Here is a 27,351-nt window from a genome sequence, read left to right as displayed (position 1 = left end):
GCTGAGGACCAAACCCAGGGCCTCGCGTGCTAAATCCCGTGTGTCGGAACCGCGCCCCCAGGGCAGGGCGTTGGGGCTGCGCACCTCCCGCCTCTCGATCTCCTTCCTCCTCTCCTCCTCTCTCTGCCGCTCCAGTTCCCGCTGCTTCTCCAGCTGCTTCTCCAGCTCCAGCTGCCTCTTCCGCTCCTGCTCCTGCCGCTCCCGCTCCTTCCTCTCCTGCTCGGCGCGCTCCAGCTGGGCCAGGCGCTCCTGCTCTTTGCGCTGCTGCTCCAGGAGGGCCTGCCTGCGCTTCTCCAGCTCCAGGCTGCCTCGCTCAAAATTCTCCCGCTTCTTGTCTTCAAATGTTACTTGAAGACAAAGAAGACATCCACGATGGAAAAATCGCCATTTTCAAAGAGTAACTCAGATGCATACTTGCAGTTCAAACCCAAACCCAGAACTGCCCAGGGTCCTTAGGATACTCTAGACTGGGGGATATGAAAAGAAAGGAGAGGAGGGGGAGGAGGATTCTGCCAATGTCCTTTCCTATTTAAGACTATACACAAATGTTTACTGCCAACAGAAAGAGACAACCCCCAATCTAAGAATTCTTGTATTTATTTGACAACAACACTGTGTTTCCACTGAATGTAATCAGTCCCTACACATGGAATGATGACCCATTCCTAAGTCCCTCAACTCTGACTTATTCTGTGGAGATGTGTTTCCCACGACTCTTCTCCATCTTGGCCAACCCCAGGTAGGCTTGAGCATGCACACACAAACTCCCCACTTTCTTCAGTCTCTGGGGTGCTGCTTCAGCAGGTCATTTCTATGGGTGCCTTAAATCTTATGGAAACCAAGTGTGGAGACATGTACCTGTGGCCAGCTTGGGCCACATACAAAGACTCTTATGTCTCAGAAAACAAGCCCCCACCCCAGAACTAATATAGTATTCCTGAGAGTATAATCACAGAAATATTCAAAATTTTCACTGTACTTAACACACAGTCTTGCTCATAGATCATTTACAGTAAGTATTTTATCACTAAACATAATTGAAAAGCAATTTAATCAGCTGGAAGAGTGAGTGCCCCAGACGATTAACTGGGGAGTACTGAAAATGCACCGTAACAGAGACTTATTAAGAATTTCAACTGCATCTTAGCATCATTATCATCTCATTAATAATTCAGAGCCATCTCATTTCAGAGTATAATAGCATAATAGATTTGCCACTGAAAATGAGGGTTATTTAAAATCAGTTCACATTAAAATTAAAATATGTTCCTTCTGTTTACAAGTCCCCAGTTTTCCTGGACAAGCAAAATAAAATATCAATAGGAGACCCAAGTTTCTACTATGGCATTGTTGATAGCAAGAAACCACCTTAACGCCAAAGGCACTCTGTATTCCACAGGTGACATTTATAAAAGTTTTGTCTTTCTTTCTTTCTCTTTTGTTTTTTTCAGACAGGGTTTCTCTGTGTAGCCCTGGCTGTTCTAGAACTCTCTCTGTAGACCAGGCTGGCCTTGAACTCACAGAGATCCGCCTGCCTCTGCCTCCCAAGTGCTGGGATTAACAGTGTGTGCCCCCACTGCCCGGCTATTTTTATAGAAATTTGGTTTCGCAGCAGGCAATCAGGTTTCAATTAGACAGCGGGATAAAGGACACTAGCAGAGTTCATAACATTCTCGTTGTTCAGTGATTCCAAGGAGTCTCCTCCTGCCTATGTGTGGCAGAAGAAATGGCAACGTGCCAGAGACTCCGTTCCCTTCCATTCTGCCATCCATCAGCTGATCAGCTGCGGGCTGCTCACCAGGTAGCTTCTTCTCGATCGGTTGCTCATCCTCTGATGCCGGCTCCTCAGGCAGCCTCTGATCCACAGAAGAAGAGCTTACGACGGACATCCCACTGCCGGAGCGAACCCTTCTGCAAAGAAAGGAAGGGCGTCACAGACGGGCCTCGGAAGGAAGGAATGACTAGAGCTCATTGTGGGGCAGGCTTCGGTGAAAGTGAGAAAAAGCACAGATTTGCTTTTCTCCACGTAGAAAGTTTTTAAGTGGGCACTTAAACGTCATCAGATTTTGAGTGCCCAGCTTGCTCAAAACGCTGCTGCTGGAGATGCTGCTCAGTGCTGGCACATGCTTGCATGCATTTGACCCCCAGCACTCTCCAAACCATCATGGTCCCCCAAACCAATACAGTATCTAGAACTGCCACAAGGTAGAACCACCCCTGAGGGCTGAATCTGTAACCACCTGGTAGGTAAATTTGGGGGCTATCACCCTTGGAAATCATTCTCAGTGCAGCTAACTGGAACCAACACATTCCCCTTTAGAAACTATTTTAGCACCCCTAAACACAAACCATATTTATGATTCTGGAAACAAATCTACTTGCTGCAAGCCACAGGAAAATGTAATGGAATCCAGCTACTATCACAAATGCTACTACTTGGAATGGTCAAGGACTTGTCCAAAGGTCAAGCCATGGCTTAACAAGTCTTGGTGATATTTTAGCTTTTATATATATATTCTACAATTATTTCCTTGTACACTATGTGTGCTTCCAAGAACTCATAACAGTGTACTTTATCTGAAATATCTATCAAGCACCTAAGGCCGAACAATCTCCTGAATTAAGGTAAATTAAGCTCAGACCCTCCTTTCTTATACAGCCTTTAGTTAGTAGTATTAATACTACCATTATAGACTCCTAACATTTACCTAACCACCTCTAGGCATGTAGTTTGAGCACCTTTTTCTGATATATTAACCAGTTTTAGCTCTCAGTTGACCTCCTCCTTTACCACTCCCCTTTTGGGTTGTAGAAGAAAGCCTGACGGTTACTGCCTGAGGAAAACTCTTGTCTGCCTTTATGACCCTGTAAGAGTTCAAGCCTGGTGGCCTCGCTTTAGCTAGATCACTGCTATTGCATGGGTTTATAACTGTAAACCTCAGAGACTTCGAGAGGATTTCAACTGGAGGACTAGAAGAATGAGATGGAAGATGAGGAAGAGCCAGATGGGGAAGAACGAGATGAGAAAGACCAAGATGGGCAGAACTAAGATGAGAGAATTAAGATAGAACTTAGAGGGGAGAGCAGATGAAGGCAGAGAGAAATCAGGAAAGAAAGGAGCTAGGCATGAGAGCAGAACTGTAGCTGTGTAGACAGACTTTTATCCCAGAGGAATAAAGTAGACGGACTAAGAGCTCGGTGTACTTAGATTCTTTTCCCGAAAATAATTCTGTTTGTAGCTTCTCTTCTGGGCCTCTGGGAAGAAGATTATTAAGGCAGGCCCATAATAACATTCGAGATCGACTCATGTAAGTGTCACATTAAACCCTCAACCTTTGTCTTTTAAAACAATCTCTCATCCGGATGTGGTGTTCACACCTTTAATCCCAACACATGGATGGCAGAGGCAGATGGATCGCTAGGATTCAAGGCCAGCCTGGTCTACAGAGAGAGTTCTAGGACAGCCAGGGAAATAGAGTGAGATCCTATCTCAAAACCAAAGCTCTCACCCTTCCTATGCTTTCTTCTGAACACCATCTCCAAATGTTTGGTTTCTCTCACACGGGTTCCTGAAGCTGAGGGCCGCTGCCTGCCACTTTCTGTCTGTACAGTTCTCTGTGCTGCTCCCAGAACCACACAGAAGCAGATAGTGATGGCTCTCTGCTCTTCGTTACAGAGACTATGCCCAAGTCTCTTCTGAGGACTCCGAACACAAACACACATCTTAACTGTCTTTTATTCAGTAAATGGAACATTCTGGGATGGTGTGTTCACACACTACTGGTGCTTCTCTTGACATTTCTAGTCTTGACGTCTGAGTCTCTTTCAGGCCAGGATAATCTTTAAAAATTATCTTCCTGATTATAATTTCTATATTGCCAGCATTTTTGTTACCTCTTGAATGTGTGTGATTCACAGGTATGATCTCTGATTTCCTGCATGCCTTCTCATTCTGGTTCTCTTTCACTGTGAGAGTACATTTCTGGTGAGCTTTGGTAATAGATGGGCACAAAAATGAACAACCTTGGTCTTTTACTACATGGAATATGTAAGTGCTCAGGAGAACAAAACAGGACCAGCCATAAAACACTGAGCTAAACTAAAGTCTCTTCTTTCATGGATAGTTCATCTTCATGCCAGGAAAGGAAACAGCCGAGTTTGGGATCCAGGCAAATTCTCTCAAGAATCAAATGTTACTTACCTAAAGGAAGGAGGAATGTACTCTGGAGGCAGGACAGGTGGCAGTGGCTGGCCAGACATGGCAACATCAATTAGGTGCATAGCCAGGATGAATTCTTCTGCTGTGAGTTTTCCATCTTGATCAATGTCAGAAAGATTCCTAATTCAACAAAAGATTCATGCAATCCAGTTCACGAAAATGCATGCTTCTTACTATTGACCAGTGATTTGTAAATTCTATTTCCTCACTCTGATCCTAAGCGAACAGAGTCTTTCTGTGTGCCAGCCTGTAGAACAAGCACTATTTCAGACAGCTAAAAGGACAAAAATAATCCATACAGCTGGAATTGTCTTTAGCATTCCACAAATGCTAATTACGACTACAATGATCCTCTTCAATCCTTGCCAACCATTTAAAATATATTATACTCAAGTTCTTGTAATGTTAAAATACTATGTACTAGACAAAGGATTGATAAAGGGTAACACAGCAAATTATTTCATGGTCTGTAAGACATACAAGTCCACTGGGCGGTGGTGGTACACGCCTTTAATCCCAGCACTCGGGAGGCAGAGGCAGGCGGGTCTCTGTGAGTTCGAGGCCAGCCTGGTCTACAGAGTGAGTTCCAGGAAAGGCGCAAAGCTACACAGAGAAACCCTGTCTCCAAAAAAAAAAAAAGACACACAAGCCCCGTGACACCAAATTTTATTCTTGATAAGAACCCATAGATAGCATGTAAATGAATGGGCATGCCTACCTTACAATAAAGCCACCTACAAAAAATGGGTGCAGGTCATGTTTTACCCACTGGCCATTCACTCATCTATGGATTGATGTTTGTAGCCTCCAGGCCCCTCCTAGAGTTGGGGGCATTTCTCCCTCCACATTGTAGCAATCCAGTCACCATCAGGCTTATGATGAACTTGTCCAAGCAGCTAATTACAGTAAACAGCTGATTTTTCTAGACTACCAATGTACATGTGAGAGCACACATTTATTCTCAAGAAGGTCACCAGCACAAATGCCACGTCAGGAGTCTGCCTTTGCTGATGACCACCAATTAAAAAACCGTCTTCCTCTTTCTGCAATGTCTTCAGAGGTCACATGCTTCCTGGCTACTATCACTAAGGTGTAATCTTCACGAGGTAACAGTGGCCCTCTGCAGAGGCCATTATGTACGTCTCTGACGTAACAGTCAAGTTATAGAGTGACCACAGTGGTCTAAGGCAAGGAGCACCCGAGTGCCCACATTTCCTGTTGCTCACCTCTGCTCCCTGCCCGGCCCCATGGCTCTTCTCTGACTTACTTCTCTCCTCCTTAGATGTGTGCATCCTTTCAATGGAACAGACAGCCGCAAACCCACCCATCACCTTCATATGCTGTACTCTCAGCTACTCCAATGTAAATGAGACTGGAAGGGAGTTAAAATTCATTTTCCCTCATAAACTGGCTAAAAAAAGGTCCACAAAAATTAAAGCATCTTTTTAGTGTGAAGAAGGAAAGTATAACATTCCAATAGAGACACCTCAAATGTCTTAGGAAGTCATCAATGAAAAGCATAAGGGGCATGAGAGCGACCTAGTAAATGTCAATCAAACTCCATCCACAAATGCTATGTCTTAGACCTGTTTCAGAGGGCCCTGGGATGCTGGTCCTACAGACTACTAGTTGGTCTACTCTAAGTGAAAAGCAGAGTCTACAGCGGAAGGGAAGAGGGGAGGGGCTGTAGTGCACTAGAGAGGGTCCCTTGTTGAGTAGCCGTAGCCAATTCCTGCCAAGACTTGGGTTGTGATAAATGGACACTAGGTCTATTTCCCAGGTAGCTGTCAACGTACAGCTAAAAGAGGCAAGCTTGTTTCTAAACACAAAAGGAAGGGAGGGAAGGAGGGAGGGAGGGAGGGAAGAAGAGAGGAAGGGAGGAAGGAAGGAGGGAAGGGAGGGAGGGAGGAAGGAAGGATGGAGGGAGGAAGAGAGGGAAGAAGAGAGGAAGGGAGGAAGGAAGGAGAGAAGGGAGGGAGGAAGGAAGGAGGAAGGAAGGAGGGAAGGGAGGGAGGGAGGAAGGATGGAGGGAGGAAGAGAGGGAGGGAGGGAGGGAGGGAAGAAAGGAAGGAAGGAAGGAAGGAAGGAAGGAAGGAAGGAAGGAAGGAAGAAAAGAAAAAAGAACAGCTGGAGTAACACTCATCAAGAGCTATTAAAAGTCATTATGCACTAACAGGGACGTTTTGTACCTCTCAAAGAAAATACATGGCAACAGCTCTAATGTAGTCTTACCCCAAAGAGCACAAATCAAAGTAGAACCAGATAAGTGGTTTATGCCCAGGGGGTGATGTGGTCCCTCAAAAGACATGCTAACGTCTGGAGACATCTAGGTTGTCAGAACTGAGGCTGGGGGTCATAGCTACCAGCATCAATTATCGGATGAGTATAGGACAGAGATGTTACCATGCACAGGGCAGCCCCCAAAAAGAACTGCTACCCCCAAATGCCACAGTGCTAAAACTGAAAAGCCTCGTTCTAGATCTAATCATCATCTCACAGGAAATACAGAAACAAATTAAGCACCACCAGAGGAATACAGAAAAGTCAAGCCATTAGGAAACTATTCAATAAACTACCTCATTTGTTTTGGGAAGAGTTGGGGAGCAAATAGAGAACAAGAAAGGGTAATGCAGAGGTTAAAGGGGATTTTTTAAATATACAATTAATGAGCTGGAGAGATGGCTCAGTGGATAAGAGAACTTGCTCCTCTCTCAGAAGACCCAGGTTCGGTTCCCAGCACCATGGAGTGGGGTTCCCAACCATCTCTAACTCCGCCCTCTTATGACCTCCAAAGCACGTACATGGTAGAGATGTATGTGTAGGCAAAACACATACACATAAAATAAAATAATATTTAAAAGAAATTTAAATTGATCAATGAAATATTATATAGGTTTGTTTCAGTCCTTTGAACAAATTAAACTATACAAACCATTAGCTGATTTAAGACATTCGATGATTAGCTCATTAATTTGATAGGAATGTCTACTTAGGTGAACTACTGGCAATATGGATAAAATTAATGAAATATATTTAAAAATTTATAGATAAAACAATAAGAGGCTTAGCTTGAAGTCCTGGGGGAAAAGGAACCTGGCCTTGGGTTGGGAGTTGTTAGTCTGTCTGAGTTCTTGGGGCTCACTGTGCTAACATCCCTGTCCTTGCAGCAAGAGCAGTGATTATCACAACTTACTCAAAACTACACATATTCCATCTTCTCTAAACAAGGATGTGAATCTAAAATCTGGAGGAAAAACCACTCTAAATTTCTTCTTTATACAAACCGAGGAACTTGTACTTCCTTACCATATTGAAGCCAGCTGAGCCTGGGGTAAACTTGATTGCATAAGAATAGTTCTTGCTTGGGGACCTAACCAGAAATCAGAGAAAAGACATAAAGATGAATCAAACATCCCCTGCACACAGAGTCTAGATGCCGCACACAGTATCGCAATCACAACACTGCACTCAGTATGTGCTGTTATCCAGGGCTGTGTGAGAGGAACGAAGTTCAACAAAAGGGAAGCAACAGGAAACGCAGGATGAGCAGTGGGGAGTGAGCACAGGCTACCCTCCCTCTTTTTGAATTGGGGTCTCACTTATAAATGGCGACAGAATAGCGACAAATCAAACATCTTCTGCCACAGCTACCACCCGCTGATTTCACCACCATAGCTCCATCGATCGCTCGCTCGCTTCACACAGTTTAAGGGAAGAGTCAGAGACTCTGGGAGGAAGAGGAGGCCTTGACAGAGCCCTTCTGATGCCATCACTACATACGCCTTACTACATATGTGTTAAGGATGTGAGTGACCAAAGATTGCACAAAAGTTACGAGACTTTCAACTCTTCTTTCAAAATCAGTTTTCTGTTGTTAAGATAATGATAAATGCCTTCATTTCTGGCACAAAAAACTCTAGCTATGAGATTAAAAAGTGTAAGTGCAGATTTTGAGCAGTGTTGGGGGAGGCAAATATGTCATAGTTCCAGCAATGTCTCAAAGGTGTAGTCCCAGGAGAACACATGGGCCAAGGACTGGGAGGCCACAGCAATGACACGAGGAAGATTCCTAACCCATGTGTACACTTCAGATCTCCACTGTTTAGTTTCCAAAAGTCTCCTTATTGTGAAACACAGACACAGATGTGTTCTTGCACAGCCAAGAGCAGAGAGCGTGAGTCCCAGCAGCATGACTTCCCAAAATGAAGGGAGAAGCACAAACAGGCAAGCGGCTGCAGGCTGCTGGCTTGGTACAGCCTCTGCTGGGGGGGGGGCAGCTCCTCACTCAGGGCTTGCTCATTTCCAGGGGCCCGTGAGCACCCATGCAAAGTACCCAGCAGGTGACAATTACCATTTCTGTTACTGGCAATATATTTTTTTTAAGATTTATTTATTTATTATGTATATGGAAGAGGGCGCCAGATCTCATAAAGGTGGTTGTGAGGCACCATGTGGGTGCTGGGAATTGGACTCAGGACCTCTGGAAGAGCAGTTGGTGCTCTTAACCTCTGAGCCATCTCTCCAGCCCATACTGGCAATATTTTAACTTTTATTTACATATAACATATTGGCAAAAAAAGTATACATTAATTCACCCATGTAAACACAATCAAAGCATACATTTTCTTAGAATTCACTTTATTTATTTGGGGAAAGGGGTTCAAGAAAGGGTCTCTCTGTGTAGCCCTGGCCATCCTGGGACTTGCTCTGTATAGACCAGGCTGGCCTTGAACTCACAGAGATCTGCCCTTGGCTGTCATGGACTCATTAGGTAGACCAGGCTGGCTCAAACTCGCAGAGATCTGTCCACCTCTGCCCCCAAGGCCTCAACTCTAGACAAAGAAGTGCAGGCCCTCCCTCCTTTTTAAAAGCATCGGATAACATATATATGAAATTATGTGAGAAGGAAGGGGCGTGTGTCTAGACAGCTGCTTCAACTAAATCAGCAGGAAATTCACAGGGAAGTAAGGACCACTCCACAGATGTACTAACTACCATCCCAACACACTCTTTAGTAGCCAGAACTTCATGACATGCTTTAGAGTCTGAAACCAGATTTAGGAAACCAAAATTGGATGACATTTGTACTGACTGCACAGCAGTCACAAAGGTAAGATTTACACCTTAAATGCTTGCTGTGAAACTGCAGCAGAATGCTACCTGGGAATCACATTCAGAACAGAGGATAGGACGCGCACTAACACTGGCATTTGCTGCAGGTTGTGGCCTGGGCCAGTTAGGCTATAGGACATGTACAACTCTTGGGGGGCTAAAAGTGACAATACATGTGAACCTAGGGAATGAAAATGATGGTAAAAGCATGTCACGAGTCTTTCTTGTCCTACTAGCCAGTTCCCAAATAACGACACAGACTTATTATTAATTATGAAAGCTCGGCTTACAGCTTAGGCTTGTTCCTAACTAGCTCTGGTAACTTAAATGAACCCATTTATACTAATGTACGTTCTGCCAAGCGGCGTGACCTCTCTTTCATCTTACACCTCCTAGTTCCTCTCCATATATCCTGGCATCTCTGCCTTTCTTCTTCCCAGAGTCCTCTCTGTCCCTGGAAGTCCAGCCTAACCTCTTCCTGCCTAGCTATTGGCCATTCAGCTTTTTATTAAACCAATCACTGTGACACATCTTCACAGTGTGCAAATATCCCACAACACAAGCAGAGTCTAGCTTCTCCTCCACATCACAGAAAAGCACATTACCTGCCACTTTTGTGTTTTAGTTGTTATCTATAAAACAAGGCCATCACAATTGTAAAGTTAAGAACTACTGAACTAGATAAGCTATAATTATGTGTTTACGGGAACAAAAAATAAAATGCTTCTTAGTTCTTTTAAAACTAGAACTCAGTTGGGGATTTAGCTTAGTGGTAGAGCGCTTGCCTAGCAAGCCGAAGGCCCTGGGTTCAGTCCTCAGCTCAAAAAAAAAAAAAAAAGGGCAAATAAAACTAGAACTCACAAAAAATAAGAAAAGAACCAAGAGCAGAGTATAAGATGACTGTTTTCCTGGGGCCTCTGGTCTTGGCTCTCTGGACGCCCCTTTTTCTCTACAGAGTGAGTTCCAGGACAGCCAGGACTACACACAGAGAAACCCTGTCTCGAAAAAAGAAAACAATACAAAAGAGGTTGATTTTCCCAGCTGATCAAGCTCCTCATCAGCTCCACTTCTACTAACTGTCTAATGTATCCTAGGAAACTCCTATAGGTTCCCCATAAACACATACAGGAAACATCACTTGCTGCCATTTAAGACATACTATATTAATTTTCATTTATTTTTTAATGATTGCACAACAGTCTGGCTTGAAGATAAAATTTACCCCTTAAATGCTTGCTGGAACAAACTAGAATACTTCAAATCTTACTTTTTGCCCCAGATACTGAAAGGTTCTAAATTCAAGTGTCTAAGTAATTTCTTCAAGATGTAGGTACAACATTTATCATTCATAAAAACACACCCCAACATGAAAGAATTTCTAAACCAATTCACAATGGAACACTATTAATTAGCTCACAACAAATACCAACACTGTTCTAAAGAAATACTGAATGTGTCTGGAGTGCAGTGTCAGAAACACCCACTCAAAATGACACTATGGAGCATTTCTTCGGTGTCTGCACAGGCTAGTGTGGTTTTTGAGCCTTTTTCCCCCTCTTTTCTTAGTTTTCCAAGACAGGGTTCTCTGTGTAGCCCTGGCTGTCCTAGAACTCGCTTTGTAGATCAGGCTGGCCTCAAACTCACTGAGATCCTCCTTCCTCTAATGCCTGAGTGCTGAGATTAAAGGCATGCGCTATGCAAGCAATCTGTCAATGAGCTGCATGCACCCTTCACTACTGGTCCGCCCACTGTGTAAGCTTAGCTGTGTATGGTAAAGATTGTAATTTCTCATACAAAAAGCTAAACAACATCTTTCTGATTGCCCTCATGCTAAAGCCTACCATGGTCCTGTCTTAATAAAATGCCAGAGGTATAGATATCACTCAAATGCTTGCAAGTTGTTTGAGTTCTGGGTGTAATGATTTGTCCAGTCAAATCATGCTCCTTCCCTTTCACTGTTGGAGTTGGAGGACTTAACGGTTCACAAGGCCTCTATCTGCCTTCTAAAGATTTTGCTTTCTCTAGAACATTCCAATTAGTAGTTGTAATAAAACCTCACAATAAAGGCTTGGGATGGTATCTGAAATGCTTCTCTACATTTCTGACCTGGATAACAGAATTAATATGCTTTAGAAAACTCACTGAGATCCTATAAATTAATTCTTAACCTTTCACACATGAAGAAATGAGATCCAAAAGGGATGAGCACCAGCCAATCGTGACAGAGCAGAGTCCCTTCATCTCACACCTTTGCCCTGCGTCCGGCCTCAGGCTGACCCAGGGAACAGACGGCGTCAACTCCAAAGGCGCTCTTCAGAAGCCCAGGATGCTTTGCTCACAGCATTTTCTCTCCACTCATGTCCCACTTATCTAATGAGTGGCTTTCAATGCGCAAGCGGGTTCCTGGTCTATGGTCCATTTTACCAACAGGCCAGAGGCGTGGGAGAACAGGGGAAGCATGGATGGAGTTATGGGTAGTTGAGAACACAGGGTAACACAGATAACGAAAACCCTACTTAGAAACAGGGAAGAGAGGAGACATGTGGAGAGTACTTTCGACTCAGTATCTAGAGACAACCCACAGTTACAGCGGCGACTGCAGCTCACCAAATCTCGTCTGTGAGTACCTGTTAGGTGTCCACTCATAGCTTTGTCGTGGCTATTGAACAGCTGCCTGTATTTCAGTCTTGATGACTGAGGCACAGCCCATTCTGCTGCTGGAGGGGCACTGCGGGGAAAGAGGAGGGAGAGAGAGGGTGACACCGTGTGAGAAACGGCTGGCTGGGGCTCAAGACCTTGTCTAACGACCTCGGGTTGGCAGCGGTTTCCTTTTTCCTCCTGGTGGCACTGGTGCCAAACCCAGGACCCCTGCAGCAGGCAAAGGTCCCCACTCAGCCACACCTGCGGTGCTTCTGCATCCTGTAAGTTACACACATCCTTCAGAAGAGGTGAATAGGGCCCGAGAGATGACTCAGCAGATACAAGTGTGTGCTTCCAGGGGACCCAGGGTTAGCTCCCAGCACCCATGTCATGTAGCTCGCACTGCCCGTGACCCAGCTCAGGGCCCCAACACCCCCTTCTGGCTTCTGCAGGCACCAGCACACATTCAGCATACAAACACACACATAGAGAAATCCTTAAAGAACTAACCAAACCAATTTCTACATATAATTTAACAATCTAAACGTTCCAAGAATATGAAAAATATACCAGGAGATGAGGCATTATATACTGCCCAGGTTTTCCTAAGGATTCGGGAACTTCCCCTTTAGTTCAAAAGCAATGCTGGCGATTGCCTTTAAAAAAGTACCCTTCAAAATACTTACCTTTCTATACCAAAATATGGACCCATTTCTTTTTTGATTTTACATTTCTTTATCTATTTGAGGTGTATATACCTGTGTGTGTGTGTGAAAGAGAGAGAGTGTGTGCACAATGCCATGGCACTATGTAGAGGCCAAAGGACAACCTGCAGGAATTGCTTTTCTCTGTCCACCCTGTGGGTCCTGGGAATTGAACCCAGGTCCTCAGGATTGGAGGCAAGCACTTACCCACTGAGCCATCCTACAGTCCCTAGGCCCACTTCTTATCCCTCTGGGAGGTTTCAATTCTAGCCAATGGAAAATGTCCCAGAGAGGAAACAGGATATGTCCAGGGTCCTGGCTAATCAGGGGAGCGGTCAGGACAAAGCTCCACTTGCTTGACTGTAATCCAACACTGATGTCTCCTGGCCAATGTGCCACAACACTGACCTGAGGAAACCCTGCGAACAGTGAGCCCAGGCAATTCCTTCTGCAGACGACACAGCCACACCAATATCACACTGACACACATGGTTTGAAAGGTCCAATGTCTAAGTTAAATAACCAAAACCCAGTGGAGACAGGAAGGGCAGATGACAAGTCGGGCTCCACATGAATCTCCTTCCACGCTTACAGGGATTCAGGTCACACACACCAAATCAAGATTTTTACCACACACTGAAGTTTTAGTTATTATTTATTAACATGTGTGGTGTCCATGTACTTACACATACTACACAAAGTTCTTAAGCGTCAACCTTCAACAGCTGAAAAGTAACAAATTCACCTTCTTTAATTCTATAAGTTTCATACTGAAAACACTTACCACAGTGGATTCTGCTGTGAGTACTTCTGCAACACTTCTCTCATTTTGTCTAATACTTTGCTGATTCCAGCTCCTGCCTATTTATTAAAGGTAACAACTATCTGGCTCCTGCACTGCAAAGATAAAGGGTGCTGCACACAGACGCTCGCCCAGATTATATTTATCAAGCCTTCTACCGCATTCCTGAGAGTTTAAGCAGACTGAAAACTTATGAGGCATGTTACCTAAAAGGCAGCTCCATCACAGAAGAGGTACAACTTCACATTCCTGGAAAGATCACTACTCACACGGAAGACCCAACTATCTAAACGCACCAATATTTGCTAACCATCAATAACAGTCATAGGAATGTAATAAAGCAATTTTAAGGCAGAATTTAACAACATGTAAGAAAAGTTAAAACCACAGACTTCAGCCTGAGATAGGGAGGAAATTTAATACGAAGATGAGCTTAAATCTCAGCCCTAGGGAAAAAAAGCGGGGTGTAAAAGAAACATATACAGGATAACAGGGAACTATGGTTGGCCACATAGAAGCAAGGAGGCTGTAGAGCTTCTCTCAAAAGTGAGCCACACATACAATTGTTGTGAACACTATTCTGAATAACTCGTTTTATTAAAATTGGTGTTCACTACTGTTCGACTACTAAGTCAGACATTATGAGATTATGACAGTATTAAAAGCCAGTCCAACTTTGGTTCAAATCTCATAAAAAATTAATAGCCTTTTAAAGGATTAATAGAAGATCATTAATTGGCTTTTCTAGCTCTCCAGAGTCTGTTCTAGTCCATCCAACTCTATTTCTTTCCTGGTGCTGGTGGTGAACACTGTTCCTCAAGTGTGCTGGGCAAGTGCTCTCCCACTGAGCAGCACATCCAACCTGTGCTACTTACTGTATGCTTGGGGAAAAAGATTGGGGAAATGGCATGTCCTTGCTTTGTCACAGTAAATAAGTGATAAGTTCTAATAGTATTATGCAGAATTTTAAAAGGCATTAGCATTCCACAAAATTCAAAAAGGTAAAAATAAAGAAGGAGCTACTCAGCGACCACTCAGGGGTTTAAAGCACTTGCTGCTCCTGTACAGGATGCAGATTCGATTCCTAGCACCCACTGATGGCTCACAACCCTATGTAACTTCAGTTCCAGAGGATCCAACACTCTCCACTGACTTCCATTGGGCACCAGACATGTGGTGCACATACATACACACATGTACATACATGCAGGCAAAACACTAAACCCATGAAATAAATCTTTAAAAAAATTAAGATTAACAAAATTCATTTAAAGGGAATTAAATAATGTCTTCCTAACTTTTCCATTAAAAACAAGCAGTCTTAGCTGGGTGGTGGTGGTGCACGCCTTTAGTCCCAGCACTCGAGAGCCAGAGCCAGGCAGATCACTGTGAGTTCAAGGGCAGTCTGGTCTACGGAGCGAGATCCATCCAGGACAGGCACCAAAACTACACAGAGAAACCCTGTCTCGAAAAACCAAACCAAACCAACAAACAAACAACAAAAGAAAACAAGCAGTCTTACCTGGCTACATCAAACGATTGTGCCTTCTGTAATTTAGTGTTTAATTGTGACCCTGGACCAGATCTGCTGAAGGAAGAACTCTTTGGCAATGTGGCTGCTGTAAACATAAAATATTATGAGTAATTGTAAGTCTATAAAAGTTAGAAATTTTTCTTATTTAAAACATTTAAACACTGAGTCATAAAATCTAAAGCAGTGATAATTCTTCAGTGTGGAGTCACAGCTACCAGCCCTTTACTCGGTCTGTCTCATGCCTAGATTTACTTGTCCTGCTGAGAAGCCCTGACTGAGCTATAATGCTGACATCCATAGAACTTTGCTCTCTAGTGAACATTTAGTATCACATTTTTTGGTATTGTTCTAAGTCAATGAAGTAACGGCTTCATTACATGTAAGATGGCATTTTCTTCCTGGAGGTGTTGGCACACACCTCTAATCCCAGCCCTCAGGAGGCAGAGGCAGGTGAATCTCTGAGTTCAAGGCCAGTCTGGTCTACAGAGTAAGTTCTGGAATAGCCAAGGCTATACAGAGAAACCTTATCTCAAAAAACCAAACAAAAAAGGCATTTTCTCACTACTAAAGGAGCTAAATTATTAGTTCCAGATGTAGCAGCCAAGAAGTCTCAGGCTGGCCAGTCTTGGCCAGATAACTGTGATGCTAGGGAGGGACAGATCTGTGTGACTCTCATTTGACCTGATGAGACCCTACCCATCCCCTCCACCCCTCAACCCTGCCGAGGGTCTTGTAACAGTTGCCAGAGCGTGTGGATTCCCTCTTCCACGGCACAGCTGCATGACCTCCGTCAGCAGCGACCACAGCAGCAGTCACTCACACAAAGGGCTGACTGCACAGGACTACACTAACAGAGGCTCAGTGGATTCCTTCTCTCATTGGAATACACCTCCATAAGTGCAGGTCACCTCAGGAACAGGAACAGTGACACAGTTATGATGCAAAAGCTTACGCTGTTTACACTACTGAATTTCCTCAGATAGACCCAAGCAGCTTTTGAAAAGATTCCCAAATTGCTATAAATTTTTATGATTGTTAGACCAGGCTATCTATATCTACAGAAGAGGCTGTCTTTTAATTATAGGAAAAGACTTTGAATAAAGTCTCAAAATGAAATTAAACCAAGAACAAAAATAACTACATCCTTTCCTTCAATTAAACAAGCGCTTAATACTGTAAGCTTAATATATCTGGCCATTTAATTGACTTTGTTCCCCATTCAGCCTGGTTCGTTCTCCTTGTACAAAAATCCCCAACGCTCACGTTCCCTCACCATAGAATTCTATTCAGAGGACGGGCTTGTGTATTAGCTATTCGCAGAAGTTAAAGAATAGAAGTAACCGATCCTTGGAAATACAAAATGTTCAGATGCTGCTCAGTCTCGGTTGCTCTTGTTGAAAGGAAATTATGCTCTTGGCTTTCACTGTTGGGTTCCTTTGTCTACAGAGGTGCCCGAGTTCTGCAGGGACATCCCCTCTCTCCCCTGCTACTCCTAGCAAGAGCCATGTCATGTGCTGGAGAACTTCCTGGGACCTCTCTCTCTGTAAGGAAGTGTCCTTCAGACATAACTAGACATAACACGCTAGCCACAAGAAAGACCAGCAAACTGCAAGCGGTGGTAACAGACCTGCTGTGGCACCTACCAGGATGAGCAAATGCAGGCAGAGGCTGGATGACCGGGGGAGGCGTCCCGTTAGCCAGGGGAGGCACTGCTGCCGCTGGAGGGACCGAAGAGACCAAGGGCGGAGACATTCCGACGACGGGGATGGAGCCCATGGGCACTGGAGCAACAGCCGTAAGCGGTGGCATGCTGGCAATTCCTCCCATTCCTACAAGAAAACAGCCAGCCCAACTCAGCCAGCCCCGGGGCACCGTTCAGCCACACTGAACCCAGTACTGCCGTCCCAGACGCAGTCTGTCCCCACAGAGAACAGTCACAGGGCTGAGAGGCCAGCTCCCTGGAAAGTGATTGCTTGGCTGACACGCACAGCTATGGCTTCAACACGCAGCACTGCACAAAGAAAATTCTTTAAGTTTACACACACCCCCTCAGGTTACAGTCAGAGAAGACGGAAGTTTATGTCAAGGATCACAAGGCCCTTGAGTTCTCTCACTCACGTGGCCCATGGTTAGTCTTTAGTCTATCACCCACACTATTCTTTCAGGGACAACAAGGAAAGGATTGTACGTTCAGCCTGAAGACGGACTCATCAGGATGAGGATCCGTAAGAAAAGCATGAGGGTCAGAGACGTAGCTCGGGGAAGCCTTGGGTTCAACCCCAGTACCACACAAACCATGTGTGGAGGAGGCACATGCTTTCAATCCCAGAACTCTAGACAACTGTAACCTCTGATCCAGAAGAGAGTTGTAAATTCAAGGTCACCCTTAGCTACATAGAGAGTTTGAGGCTAGCCCGGGCTTCAGAAGACTGTGCTTAAAACAACAACAAGCAGTAATGAAAGTAGATTAACAGCAACAAATGTACTGTATAGACTTTGGGTCTCATTAACTTTTGTGTGATGTTTTTATTTGCAAGTTCTTAAAGAAATAATAAAATTTACCAAAAAATTTAAAAAGGAAAAAAAAAGGTACCAAAAATATATCAGTCATCTTACCTGCCTCTTCAATATATATCACACCTAAAAGTGACCAAATAGTTACTGAGAGAAGAATCTCTTTATAAATATGTTCTAACCAATAAAAGAATATTGGGACTAGAACAAATGCTCTTTATACCCAGCTCACTACTGAGGCTCAAAGGGCCTCCTCTGGGTAAAACGGTCTCTCCAGGGAGGCACCTTCCTAACTGATCATTATCAAAGAACACACCTTCTAAGTTCATCATGGATATGTCATACTTCAAGTCTAGAACCAGATACTCTCTTTTCCCGAGAAATTCTGGTTTCCTATAGCAGGAAATGCTATGTCCACAATCTGGGGACGCCACAGTTGCTGGGATCAACCATTGTTTTTAGACCTTTTCAGTGGAGGGAGGATAGAGAAAGGAGGTAGGTGATTGATGAATAGACAGAGTGGATAGGAAAGTAAACGGAGTGAAGACTGGTATACCCCTGAGGCCTTACAAGCTGGCCAGTTTTTCTGTGCTCCATTTGAAAATCACTTTTCAGGACATTAAAAATCCCTGGTTCACCCGGGTGTTGGTAACACACGCCTTTAATCCCAGCACTCAGGAGGCAGAGCCAGGCAGATAGAGGCCAGCCTGGGCTGAGTAAGATCTAGGACAGGCACCAAAACTACAGGAGAAACTCTGTCTCAAAACAAACAAACCAACAAAATCCCTGGTTCACTCTTTCCCTGGGAATCCTGACTACGACATTCAATTGTCTTTTGCAACAATGCACTGCTGTCAACGTCTGAAACTAATCTATCTTCCCTTACGAACCACATGATTTCTTTTTCTGCATGCTCACATGATATTTAAAGTTCAATTTACCCCAGGGCTGGTCTTTTCAGGGTGAGTACTATCAGACATGCTCTTCTACTTCAGGAGAATGGCCCTGGATTCCTTTTACGCTTTGCTTTGTTCCCCGGTGGGAGATTCTTCATAAATTCCTACTCAACTTTTTAAAATTTCAGTATCTGTCATTTCCTTTTTATGTCTATGGCTTCATTTTCTTCTAATTTTAAAAAGGTTTTTATTTCTCTTTAGAATAATATCTCTGAAGTTGCTTCTAGCTTCGTCTTTGTTTCTAGAATAAAGGTTCCTTGTCCATTCTTTGCTGAGCCCTGCCACCTCACTACTGGGATGTTTAAATCCTGGTTTAGTTGGTGTCTGAAGTCCTGTATCATGTCCACAGCATCCTGCGGCTTGTCTGAACCGGTGGTATCTCCGCCTGCAGGGGCGGAGGAACCTCAGCTGGACTGTGTTTTTCTAATAATAACTCAGTGTAGGATGACCAGCTCAAACCTTTCTGTTGCTTTTTTATATTGAGTCCGTTCTCTGGAATTCCCGGTCTCTGCCCCACGCCCCACACTTCTTCAGCACTTCCTTCCCTTGTTTCTTATTCTGTTCACATGTACCTAGCCTTGGGTCTAGGCGAGCTGGCATTTTGGGTTGACTGTTCCATGTGTTTGTAGCGCCCGAGATTAACCCGGGACCCCACACAAGAGGAGTCAGTTGGAGTAGGGGTTGTGGAAACCAGACTGCCCAGACTGGATGAATCCAGTTCCTTAGGAATGTCTACCATTCCTTTACTGCTTCTCTTTCTCAACTACAGCAGACAGGCGATTTTCTTCCTTCTGCTCCGCACTGTGACAGACTTACACACTTCTATATTGCTTGTATTTCTTTCTTCAGCTTTCCATGTGCGTGCTGTGTGCAAAGAAAGTGTGAGTACGTGTGTGTGCTTACAAATGTGTAGAGGCGAATCCTGACCCACTTTCCTGAAGCAGAGCTGCTTGCTGCAGCAGCAGCTCACCAAACCCACCCTTCTGGCAGCTGGCTTGCCGGGGAGGTCCCGCCTCTCCCTCTGTGTGCTGGGATTGCAGTTGCCATAACACCTGTTCAACTTTGAGCAGGTTCTGGGGGATACAGACTCCTGCTCTGCTTTTGCACCACACCCTTCCCTCCCCCTGTACCTCCTATTTCTAACAGTCAACATGACTTCTGTACTTTCTAAATGGGACTCTCTCAGCCCTCAAGAAGCTGGAGCCAGACCAGGAGTTGGATGCCAGCCCTGGTGACATAGTATGTTCCAGATGAGCCTGGACTACCAACTAAGATCCTTTCCCAAGAAATACAACACAGTTATTGTCCCTAGGTGATAGGACGGTCATTTTCATATTCTCAGTTCTTTTTGCATTTTTCAACTGGTATCCATTACTATACAATGAGAAAAACCCGCAACCCTTACATGGGGAGTGGGGGATGAATCCAGTGCCGTGAGCATGCTCACCGTATATTTTATTACTGAGCTACATGCCAAGTGTAGCTCTTCATTTGGAAAAACAATACTGACGATGTTTATAGGTATTGAAAGCACAACACATGGAAGGCATTTCCAACCTGGGTAAGTTTACCATTCACAGACATCTAGAGGACTGGTTATAGGCCTCCCCACCATCAACACTTTTCCACACATCTCACTGCAGCGGATTAATTTAATGTCTCCTGTATCGCCAGGCATCACGCTGACTGAGGTGCAGATACCTGACAGTTGTGCTAAGACAACCGTCTAAGGCCTTCAGGACTTCAAAAGTGTGACACGGCAAATTTCCAAGACACCTCACCTCTAGAACTGCAAATTCTTCATCTTAGAAAGGAAAGTAACCTTGAAAGTAATGCTGAGAAAGATCTTAAAATAAATAAGATGTCAAAATTGTTACTAAAAGCAAAACTAGTTATCAGTTTAAAAAAATCACCAACTAGAAAAGCATCATTTAAGTCTCCAAATGTTAAACTCTTCTTCTATCCGAGTTTTTCCGGGCTGGCCTTGAGTTTGCAATCCTGTCTTAGCCTCTAGAAGCTGGCATTGCAAGCCCATGCCACCATCCCAAGCTCCTTTATTGCTTTAGCCCCATTGCAGAGCTGAGACAGAACATTGCAAAAGCAATACAACCCAATTGCAAAGACTACCCTCCGCTCATCAAGTGAGTGCATTCTGTCTGTCTGTTGAGACAGGGTCTCTGTGTATCTCTGAAGGGCCCAGAACTCACTACATAGGCCAGGCTGGCCTTGTCCTCACAGCAATCCTTCTGCCTCTGCCTCCCAAGTGCTGGGATTGTTGGCTAAGGAATGATTTTCTAGTGAAATGTATTTATTGGAGGCTGAACCTGGATGTCATCACCTGTAATGCTTATTCTTAATTCTTGGAATTCTCCTGCACCACTGGGCCTTCCCTTTCTATACAGTGCTGGAGCATCTCAGCTGACCGCCAAGCTTTCCTCTGGTCCCATGCAGGCACTGTTTCCAAACTCACATGGTAAAGGTCACTGAGATGCCCGCAAGTCAAGTTCAATCACGACTTTCTTCCCCTACTCTTGCCTCCTGTCTCGGGAACAGCCGCTCAAGCGGTAGCTCACTCCATTCCCCTGGACCCTTTCCTGGCCTGCTGACCATCTCCCTCCCGTTCATGCTCCTCGGTCCTCATCTGCAGTGCCTCCCTTTACCCCAGCTCCCAATGCTGCACCACACCAAGACTTGATTCTGCATGCCCTCACTACGTTCTCCACCTAAGACACTGCCCTCCACAGCCCCGGGCTACATTCCCGACCCACCCGCCTCACTCAAAGACAAGCCTGTTTTCCTTCTCTCCCACACAGCCTGCAAGGCTGGCGAGGACCACCATCCAAGTCGCCGAGAGTGGAACTAGATTCCGGTAGACTGGCTCTTTGAGTAAACGTGATGGACGCCTGTCCTTTTAACTTCTCTTATGCCCACACGCTTTATTTATTTTCCTGAAGTCAGTACAGTGAAAATGCTTATGTGATGAGAAGCAGCTGATAAGACCCAGGCTGAGACCGGCAATGCAAGGGTCCCCTTGGTAGCAGTGTGAGCTGGATAGATGTAAGACACTGAGCAGTGAGCCCAGAAATGCCTCAAAAAGAACAGCGATGCTGACAAACCCAAAATCACCGAGCAGGAAAAAGAGAAAGGAAATTAAGGGACAAAGAAAAACCTGCATACAATTTCGGGAAAAAAGAAGAAATGGGACATCATTGTTCAATGGATCCTTTCTCCACATTGTGGTCTCTTTCGGAAGAGTCCAAAAGAAAACCAAACATGCCTTAACAAACTCAGCTGCAAGTACCTTCAAGGATTCAGTGCCAAGTCCACTTATATACAGGCTAGCTAACTGCAGGCTAACCACTGCGCACACAAAGGCAAACGGGCCTGCCGTGTGCTATCGTTACACTGTGCTCCAGCTAACTGCAGGCTAACCACTGCGCTCACAAAGGCAAACGGGCCTGCCATGTGCTGTCATTACACTGTTCACTTGTGCTCCTCCCCGTCTATGTCCATGCGTAGCTTTGTGTTTCTTCTCACAGACCTTGGCCTACTAAACTAAAGATGGCGCCAAGCTCACACCTTCCTCTTAGAAAAACCAGCTTTGTAGCCGAGGTCCTCAAAGAAAGACAATACATAGTATTGTGATTTGGATTTGTAATGTCCCTCATGGACTGTTTTGAATGTTCATTAGTGCTATGTCAAGAGGTTTTTGAACCTTCAGGTGCCAGAAGGCACTGTGCAAGCTTCCAAAGGAGGGGAGCAACCAACAGTCCTACTTAGCTATGACACCCACAACCACAGCAATGACGAACGCTGGCACAATACACACGGGTGCAGCAGGGGCACACACATTGGTGGGAGCCAACAAGAGCCCACTCAACAAGAGAGAAACCACACCTGGTACTGGAAACGCGGCCAACTACCCAGGGCTGGGGAAGTCACAGATCTTGGAGAAGGATTTAAACTGCCACTTCACTGAAGCAGCATAACTTCTAACTACATTTGAACTATTCATCCTTCTACCCTTAGATAAGTGGAAACTTCTCTCTGCAACAGAGGGAGACCATGACAGACAACTACAACCAATCAAACGCAGAGCTATGGAGCCCAGGCGCAACAGATCCATTTACAATATAGCTCCAGCACTTAAGGTTCAGGGATTACTGCAGAAGAGAGAGCGGAAAGATTCTAAGAGTCAAAGGATCAGGGCATTTGCCATGAAAGTGTCTCCAGGAAATGTCAGCAGATACACCCATGGAGCCTCCCCAACATGACTGCCTAAACATGAGCTGAACAGGACAGTAACAATAGGCATACTGTAGTGACAGGTGACGGGGGTCCTCAACCCTACATAAGAACTGTGTGCAGCTAAGGAAGGCACAGAGTGGGAGAATAATCTGCCTCTGTAGGGTAGGGAAGAGTATATATACCACCTGGTCATCCAGTGGTCAGCCCTGAAAACACACATATACGCAACATTATACAGACTGAGTAGGTTGTATTTACATATTTAGGAATACACACACACACACTTAACAACAATTAATGAATTTGAAAGAGAGCAAGGAAGGATGTATGAGAGGGTTTGGAGAAAGGAAAGGGAAGGGGGAAAGGCCATCTCAAAAACTAAAAATAATTTAAAAATTAAATAGAAAAAAAGACAGCTATCACAATCCAAAGAAACTATTTCTATACAAGGAGAAACAAAGACTCTGAAAAACCAAAGGGATGTGGAAAGCCAGGAGACAGCGCCGCAGTAGCAGCAGCATGTTCCTTAAACCCAGAGAGAGTGAACCTCTCCATTGTGATGGTCTTTACCCTTGGGGTCAACGTGGTCAGCACTACCTTTCTGAAGGCTGTCTTAAAAAAAAAAAAGATAAAATTACCCAAGAATTTTACTATTTCTGAGGGGAGAAGGGGGAAAATACCCATTTTAAAAACATGCAACAAAATATAGGAAGCGACTCGTTTTCAGACTCACCGAATGCTGGTGCACTGGAAATAGCAACGGGCTGCTGCTTCATGACAGGGGGCAGCGTAGAGGGCAGCTGATAGCCTTGCAGCTTCAGTTTGATGAGCTTCATGGCTATGGAGAACTCCACCTGGTCCATCCTTCCGTCGCTGTTCACGTCAGCGAGCGCCCTGCAAAGCGCAGCACAGGCTCAGGACAACTGGGACGAGCAAAGGACCTTTTTCAACACTACTCCTCGGGCACAGACCAGAGAACTGGCTCCTGCACCCTACAGAGAACAAAAAAGGGAACCATCTGAACCAAGCCACGGGGTGTGGGGTGGGGAAAGGGCCGGCCAGCCATTTTAGGCAACTATACGGTATTCTGCACTGTTATTCTTTACCTACAGAGACACAGAGGATCTTTCAGCCTGAATTTGAAGACTTTTTATAAGAGATTTCATTTGAATAAAAAAAGGTTCTAAAGTTAGATAGGGGTGGGGGTAACACAATTCTACGACAACTCTACAAACACTGATTTATATAGGGTAATTTCAAAAGGTAGATTTGTTACATGAATTATGTTGTAATTAAATGTTATTAAAATGGATCTGGAAATAGTGTTATTTCTAGAGATGCCAAGTTAAGTTCCACTTCCATGGTGCTCTACAGCCATGGGAGATGGATGGTGTGGCATGCTATCCTATTCTGGGACACTACTACACTGTGAAAGCTCTTCAAGTTCCCTGCTTTTAGAACCCTGCCCTGCACACTCACTGTTGAAGCCATGTTTAGGAGTATGCTTGCTATTTCAAACCATCCTATAGCACCCACGGCCCAAGTGTGGTTTGGAATGAGTTTTCCAAGAGCACTTGCTCCCGTGGAAAAGGCAGTGAAAGAAAGACACTTGTCAGACTTCACTTCTTTTACCCAAGATGGGAACCGCACAACAAAAAGCACGCCCTGCAGTAAAGTTAAAGCTCTCTAAAATAGACACAGGCCATAGAAGTTGGCAGTTATGTGGAAGGTAAAGATCATCCGTCTGGAAGGAGCTCCATGGCGGCTGGCACAGGCGCTCGGGTCCTCCTGCAGCTGACCCTCACAAACCACGCTCTCACTTTCTCACACTTCCTGCTCGCTCAGATTCATTGTTCTGCAAACTCCTTGCCTTTGCCAAATTTCCTGGTGGATCATATTTCTTTTTCTTGTCAGTTTAGAAGCATCCACTATATATAACATATTAACTGTTTAGCTGCAGACAGGTGAGTTTTAATTTTAGTCTACTGATTTTTGTGTGGATCTCCACTGCATGGAAATTATACACTGTGTACACAAAATATTTACTATTAGCTTTTAAGTCTTCAGCCTTTGTTTTGCTACATTTTTCATCTTTAACCTAATTGTAATTCCATGGGGGAAGTGTTATCATCATTCCCTCTCCCCCACAAACTGAGCTGTTATGCTCTCAGTGTTCTTATGAACTGAGATGTTTCCAGATCAGCTTTCCTGAAACAACCAGGTCAATGTGCTGTGATCCTGTGTCAGGAGCTCAACGGCATGCTCTGCTTTTCCTTTTTATGGACATTGTTTTCTGGTCTAGAGAAGGCTAAGCTGGTCAAGAGCTTGCAGCCTAAGCATGAGGACCTGGACACCCAACACATGTAAAAGGTATGCATGCGTGTAAAAAGTAGGTAAGGGATGGTGGTGCATACTTGGATTCTCTTGCAGGGAAGTGGGGGCTGACCACTGATCTTAGGCTCACTGGGGAGCCCCAGACCCCAGTCAAACACCCTGTCTTATAACAAAAACAAAACAGAGGCTAAAGAGATGGCTCAGCTCTTAAGATTGCTGGCTGCTCTTACAGGGGACTCAGGTTCACTTCCCAGCCCCTACAGGGCTGCTAACAACTGTTTACAGTTCTTGGGGGAATTTGAAACACTTTTCTGGCCTATTCAGGTACACTCACACCAACATATATATATATATATATTATATATATATATATAAAATATATATATATATATTTATTTATTTATTTATTTGTTGGTGCGTACGCGCGTGCGCGCACACACACATACACACAAGCTTGTTTTCTTCTGTACTGGATATACATAGTAGTTTGCTCAGCAAGGGAAATAATACTTCTGTCCTTCAATTTCTTCCATTTCCTTTAATAAAACAGTATTTTCTTCCTATATCACACTTTCTTCATGAAACTTTATCGATAAATATATTCTATGGAATTTTATCATTTTTGCCAGACTTATAAGTAGCATATTTCCCTATTTTCTATTTTTTAGGTGTTTATTTTTTAAGCACGGAGTATTTTTAAAGTCAGGTGTACTGCCACTGGCCTGTAATCCCAGCACTCAGGAAACAGGAAGGAGAACAAGAGATCCAGACCATCATTGCTATATCAAAAGACCCTGACTCAAACACATGTACAAATTCTTAAGTCATTTAATGCTGCATCTAATTACCTCACTCAGTTTCTAAGCATATAACTAACATAATAACAAAGGGCATGACCTCTCTTTCCCAGTGTTTCTAACAGTCTTTATCACCAGTTGTTTCGCCTGGTAAGACACTACTGAACGCATTTGCACTTAGTTCTGAGTGAGGAGAAATGGAGTCAGTACTTCACTGGTTAGAACGATTCTTAGTAGTGACTTTTGCTAAGTAGTCTAACTTACTTTATTTGCTTTTAAGACAGGATTGCAAGTAGCCCATGGTAGCCTGCAATTCACTACATAGAGAATGTCCATAAATTCTTGCTCCTTCAGCCCTAAGGGCTAGGATTACAGGCTCTAAAACACCACATGGTGGGTCTTTAACTTCATTAACTAGTTACTGGTATTATTATTGCTCTTCTGTGTTGTCTGAGAGCTCTGCTGCTGAGCCACAGCCACTGGGAGAAAAGCTTCCTGTGTTGTATTTAGTTTTGCTTTTCAAGTCTTATTCCACATCTGTCCAGCTGATGATGAGCCTTCCTTTATCTGTTGAAATAAACAAAATGTTGACAGAATCGCGTGATTCTCTCCCGTGCCTCTGGCTTAAACTCAAGCAGGTCTAAGTGTTGTAAAACCCACACACTGCGAAAATCTACTTGCTTGGGTTTGCATCTATATTCAGGACAGGACCTGGTGGCCAATGAGTTGTTTTATTTTGCAAAAGCTTTCAGATTTAAGAGATACCAATAAGGTGACAGTCTTTCCTTCTTCTGCAAAGTATTTTTAACATGCTCAGCTATTTTAAATGCTTTACAGGGGAGAAAAGTTCCATTCACAGCAATGTGCATACTTTATTTACGTTTAAATAAAGAACCAAGCAGACATCCACCCTCCATCCCACACTACTTCTCCTGGAAAACGTTGTTGGTGGAAACTGAAAATATGCAATGTGAGATTCATGTGTTAAGGGATAGAAGACTTTTTAATAAGAGTTTGATTAGAATAATTTAGTGCTTCTAAACCCCTTTCCACTTCCTTAGGCAAGGAGAAAGAACCCAGTAGCAAGGCACCCAGCACAGTTCTAACATCAGTCTACAATTCTCAAAAAGATTTCTTTTCCTCAATTAACAAAACTTAACTAGTAAAACTCCCCCATGACAGAGAACTCAAAGGCAGTTCTGGCAATATCGTTACTCTGCAAAGCTTAGCCCTCTACCCTTCTCCTCCCAGTACCGACACAGCAGAAGCCAGCTGCTTTTCTGCAGCAGAGCTGTCAACCCACTGCCCGAGGGAGGCTTCTGGCAGAAAGCAAACACAGACTGTCATCCTTCTCCTAGCCCGCTGCTGCAGTTACTTCTCCGTGAACTCTGTACCTGTAAGTCTGGGCAACAGTGACCCCAAATCTGTAATTAGTAAGAGTGTGTGCTAAACCCGCAGGCAACTGTGGCACACCGACTCTGGAAACGGGCT

The 27,351-nt window shown here is 44.3% G+C and overlaps 1 protein-coding gene across 9 annotated transcripts in view; it reads right to left on the bottom strand.

Moving 5' to 3' along the window:
- The window catches only part of Itsn1 (intersectin 1), a 184,238-nt gene that overhangs the window by 92,352 nt on the left and 64,535 nt on the right, over positions 1-27,351 (bottom strand). For 8 of the 9 annotated variants that reach the window (XM_036204123.1, XM_036204122.1, XM_036204127.1 and 5 more), the window contains 8 exons: positions 23,463-23,623; positions 16,655-16,840; positions 15,000-15,096; positions 11,959-12,059; positions 7,526-7,589; positions 4,202-4,339; positions 1,799-1,911; positions 85-347 (listed from right to left, as the gene is read on the bottom strand). In XM_036204123.1, coding sequence (XP_036060016.1) covers positions 85-347; positions 1,799-1,911; positions 4,202-4,339; positions 7,526-7,589; positions 11,959-12,059; positions 15,000-15,096; positions 16,655-16,840; positions 23,463-23,623 — 1,123 coding nt within the window. Of the gene's footprint in view, positions 1-84; positions 348-1,798; positions 1,912-4,201; positions 4,340-7,525; positions 7,590-11,958; positions 12,060-14,999; positions 15,097-16,654; positions 16,841-23,462; positions 23,624-26,124; positions 26,428-27,351 lie in introns of all 9 variants that reach the window. The other variant, XM_036204128.1, reaches the window with a different exon arrangement.

The sequence above is a fragment of the Onychomys torridus genome, chromosome 12 (assembly GCF_903995425.1).
Source record: "Onychomys torridus chromosome 12, mOncTor1.1, whole genome shotgun sequence".
In the NCBI taxonomy this organism is placed as follows: domain Eukaryota; kingdom Metazoa; phylum Chordata; class Mammalia; order Rodentia; family Cricetidae; genus Onychomys; species Onychomys torridus.
The sequence above is the reverse complement of the archived record's forward strand: the minus strand, read 5'-3'. Positions and strand labels throughout refer to the sequence as shown.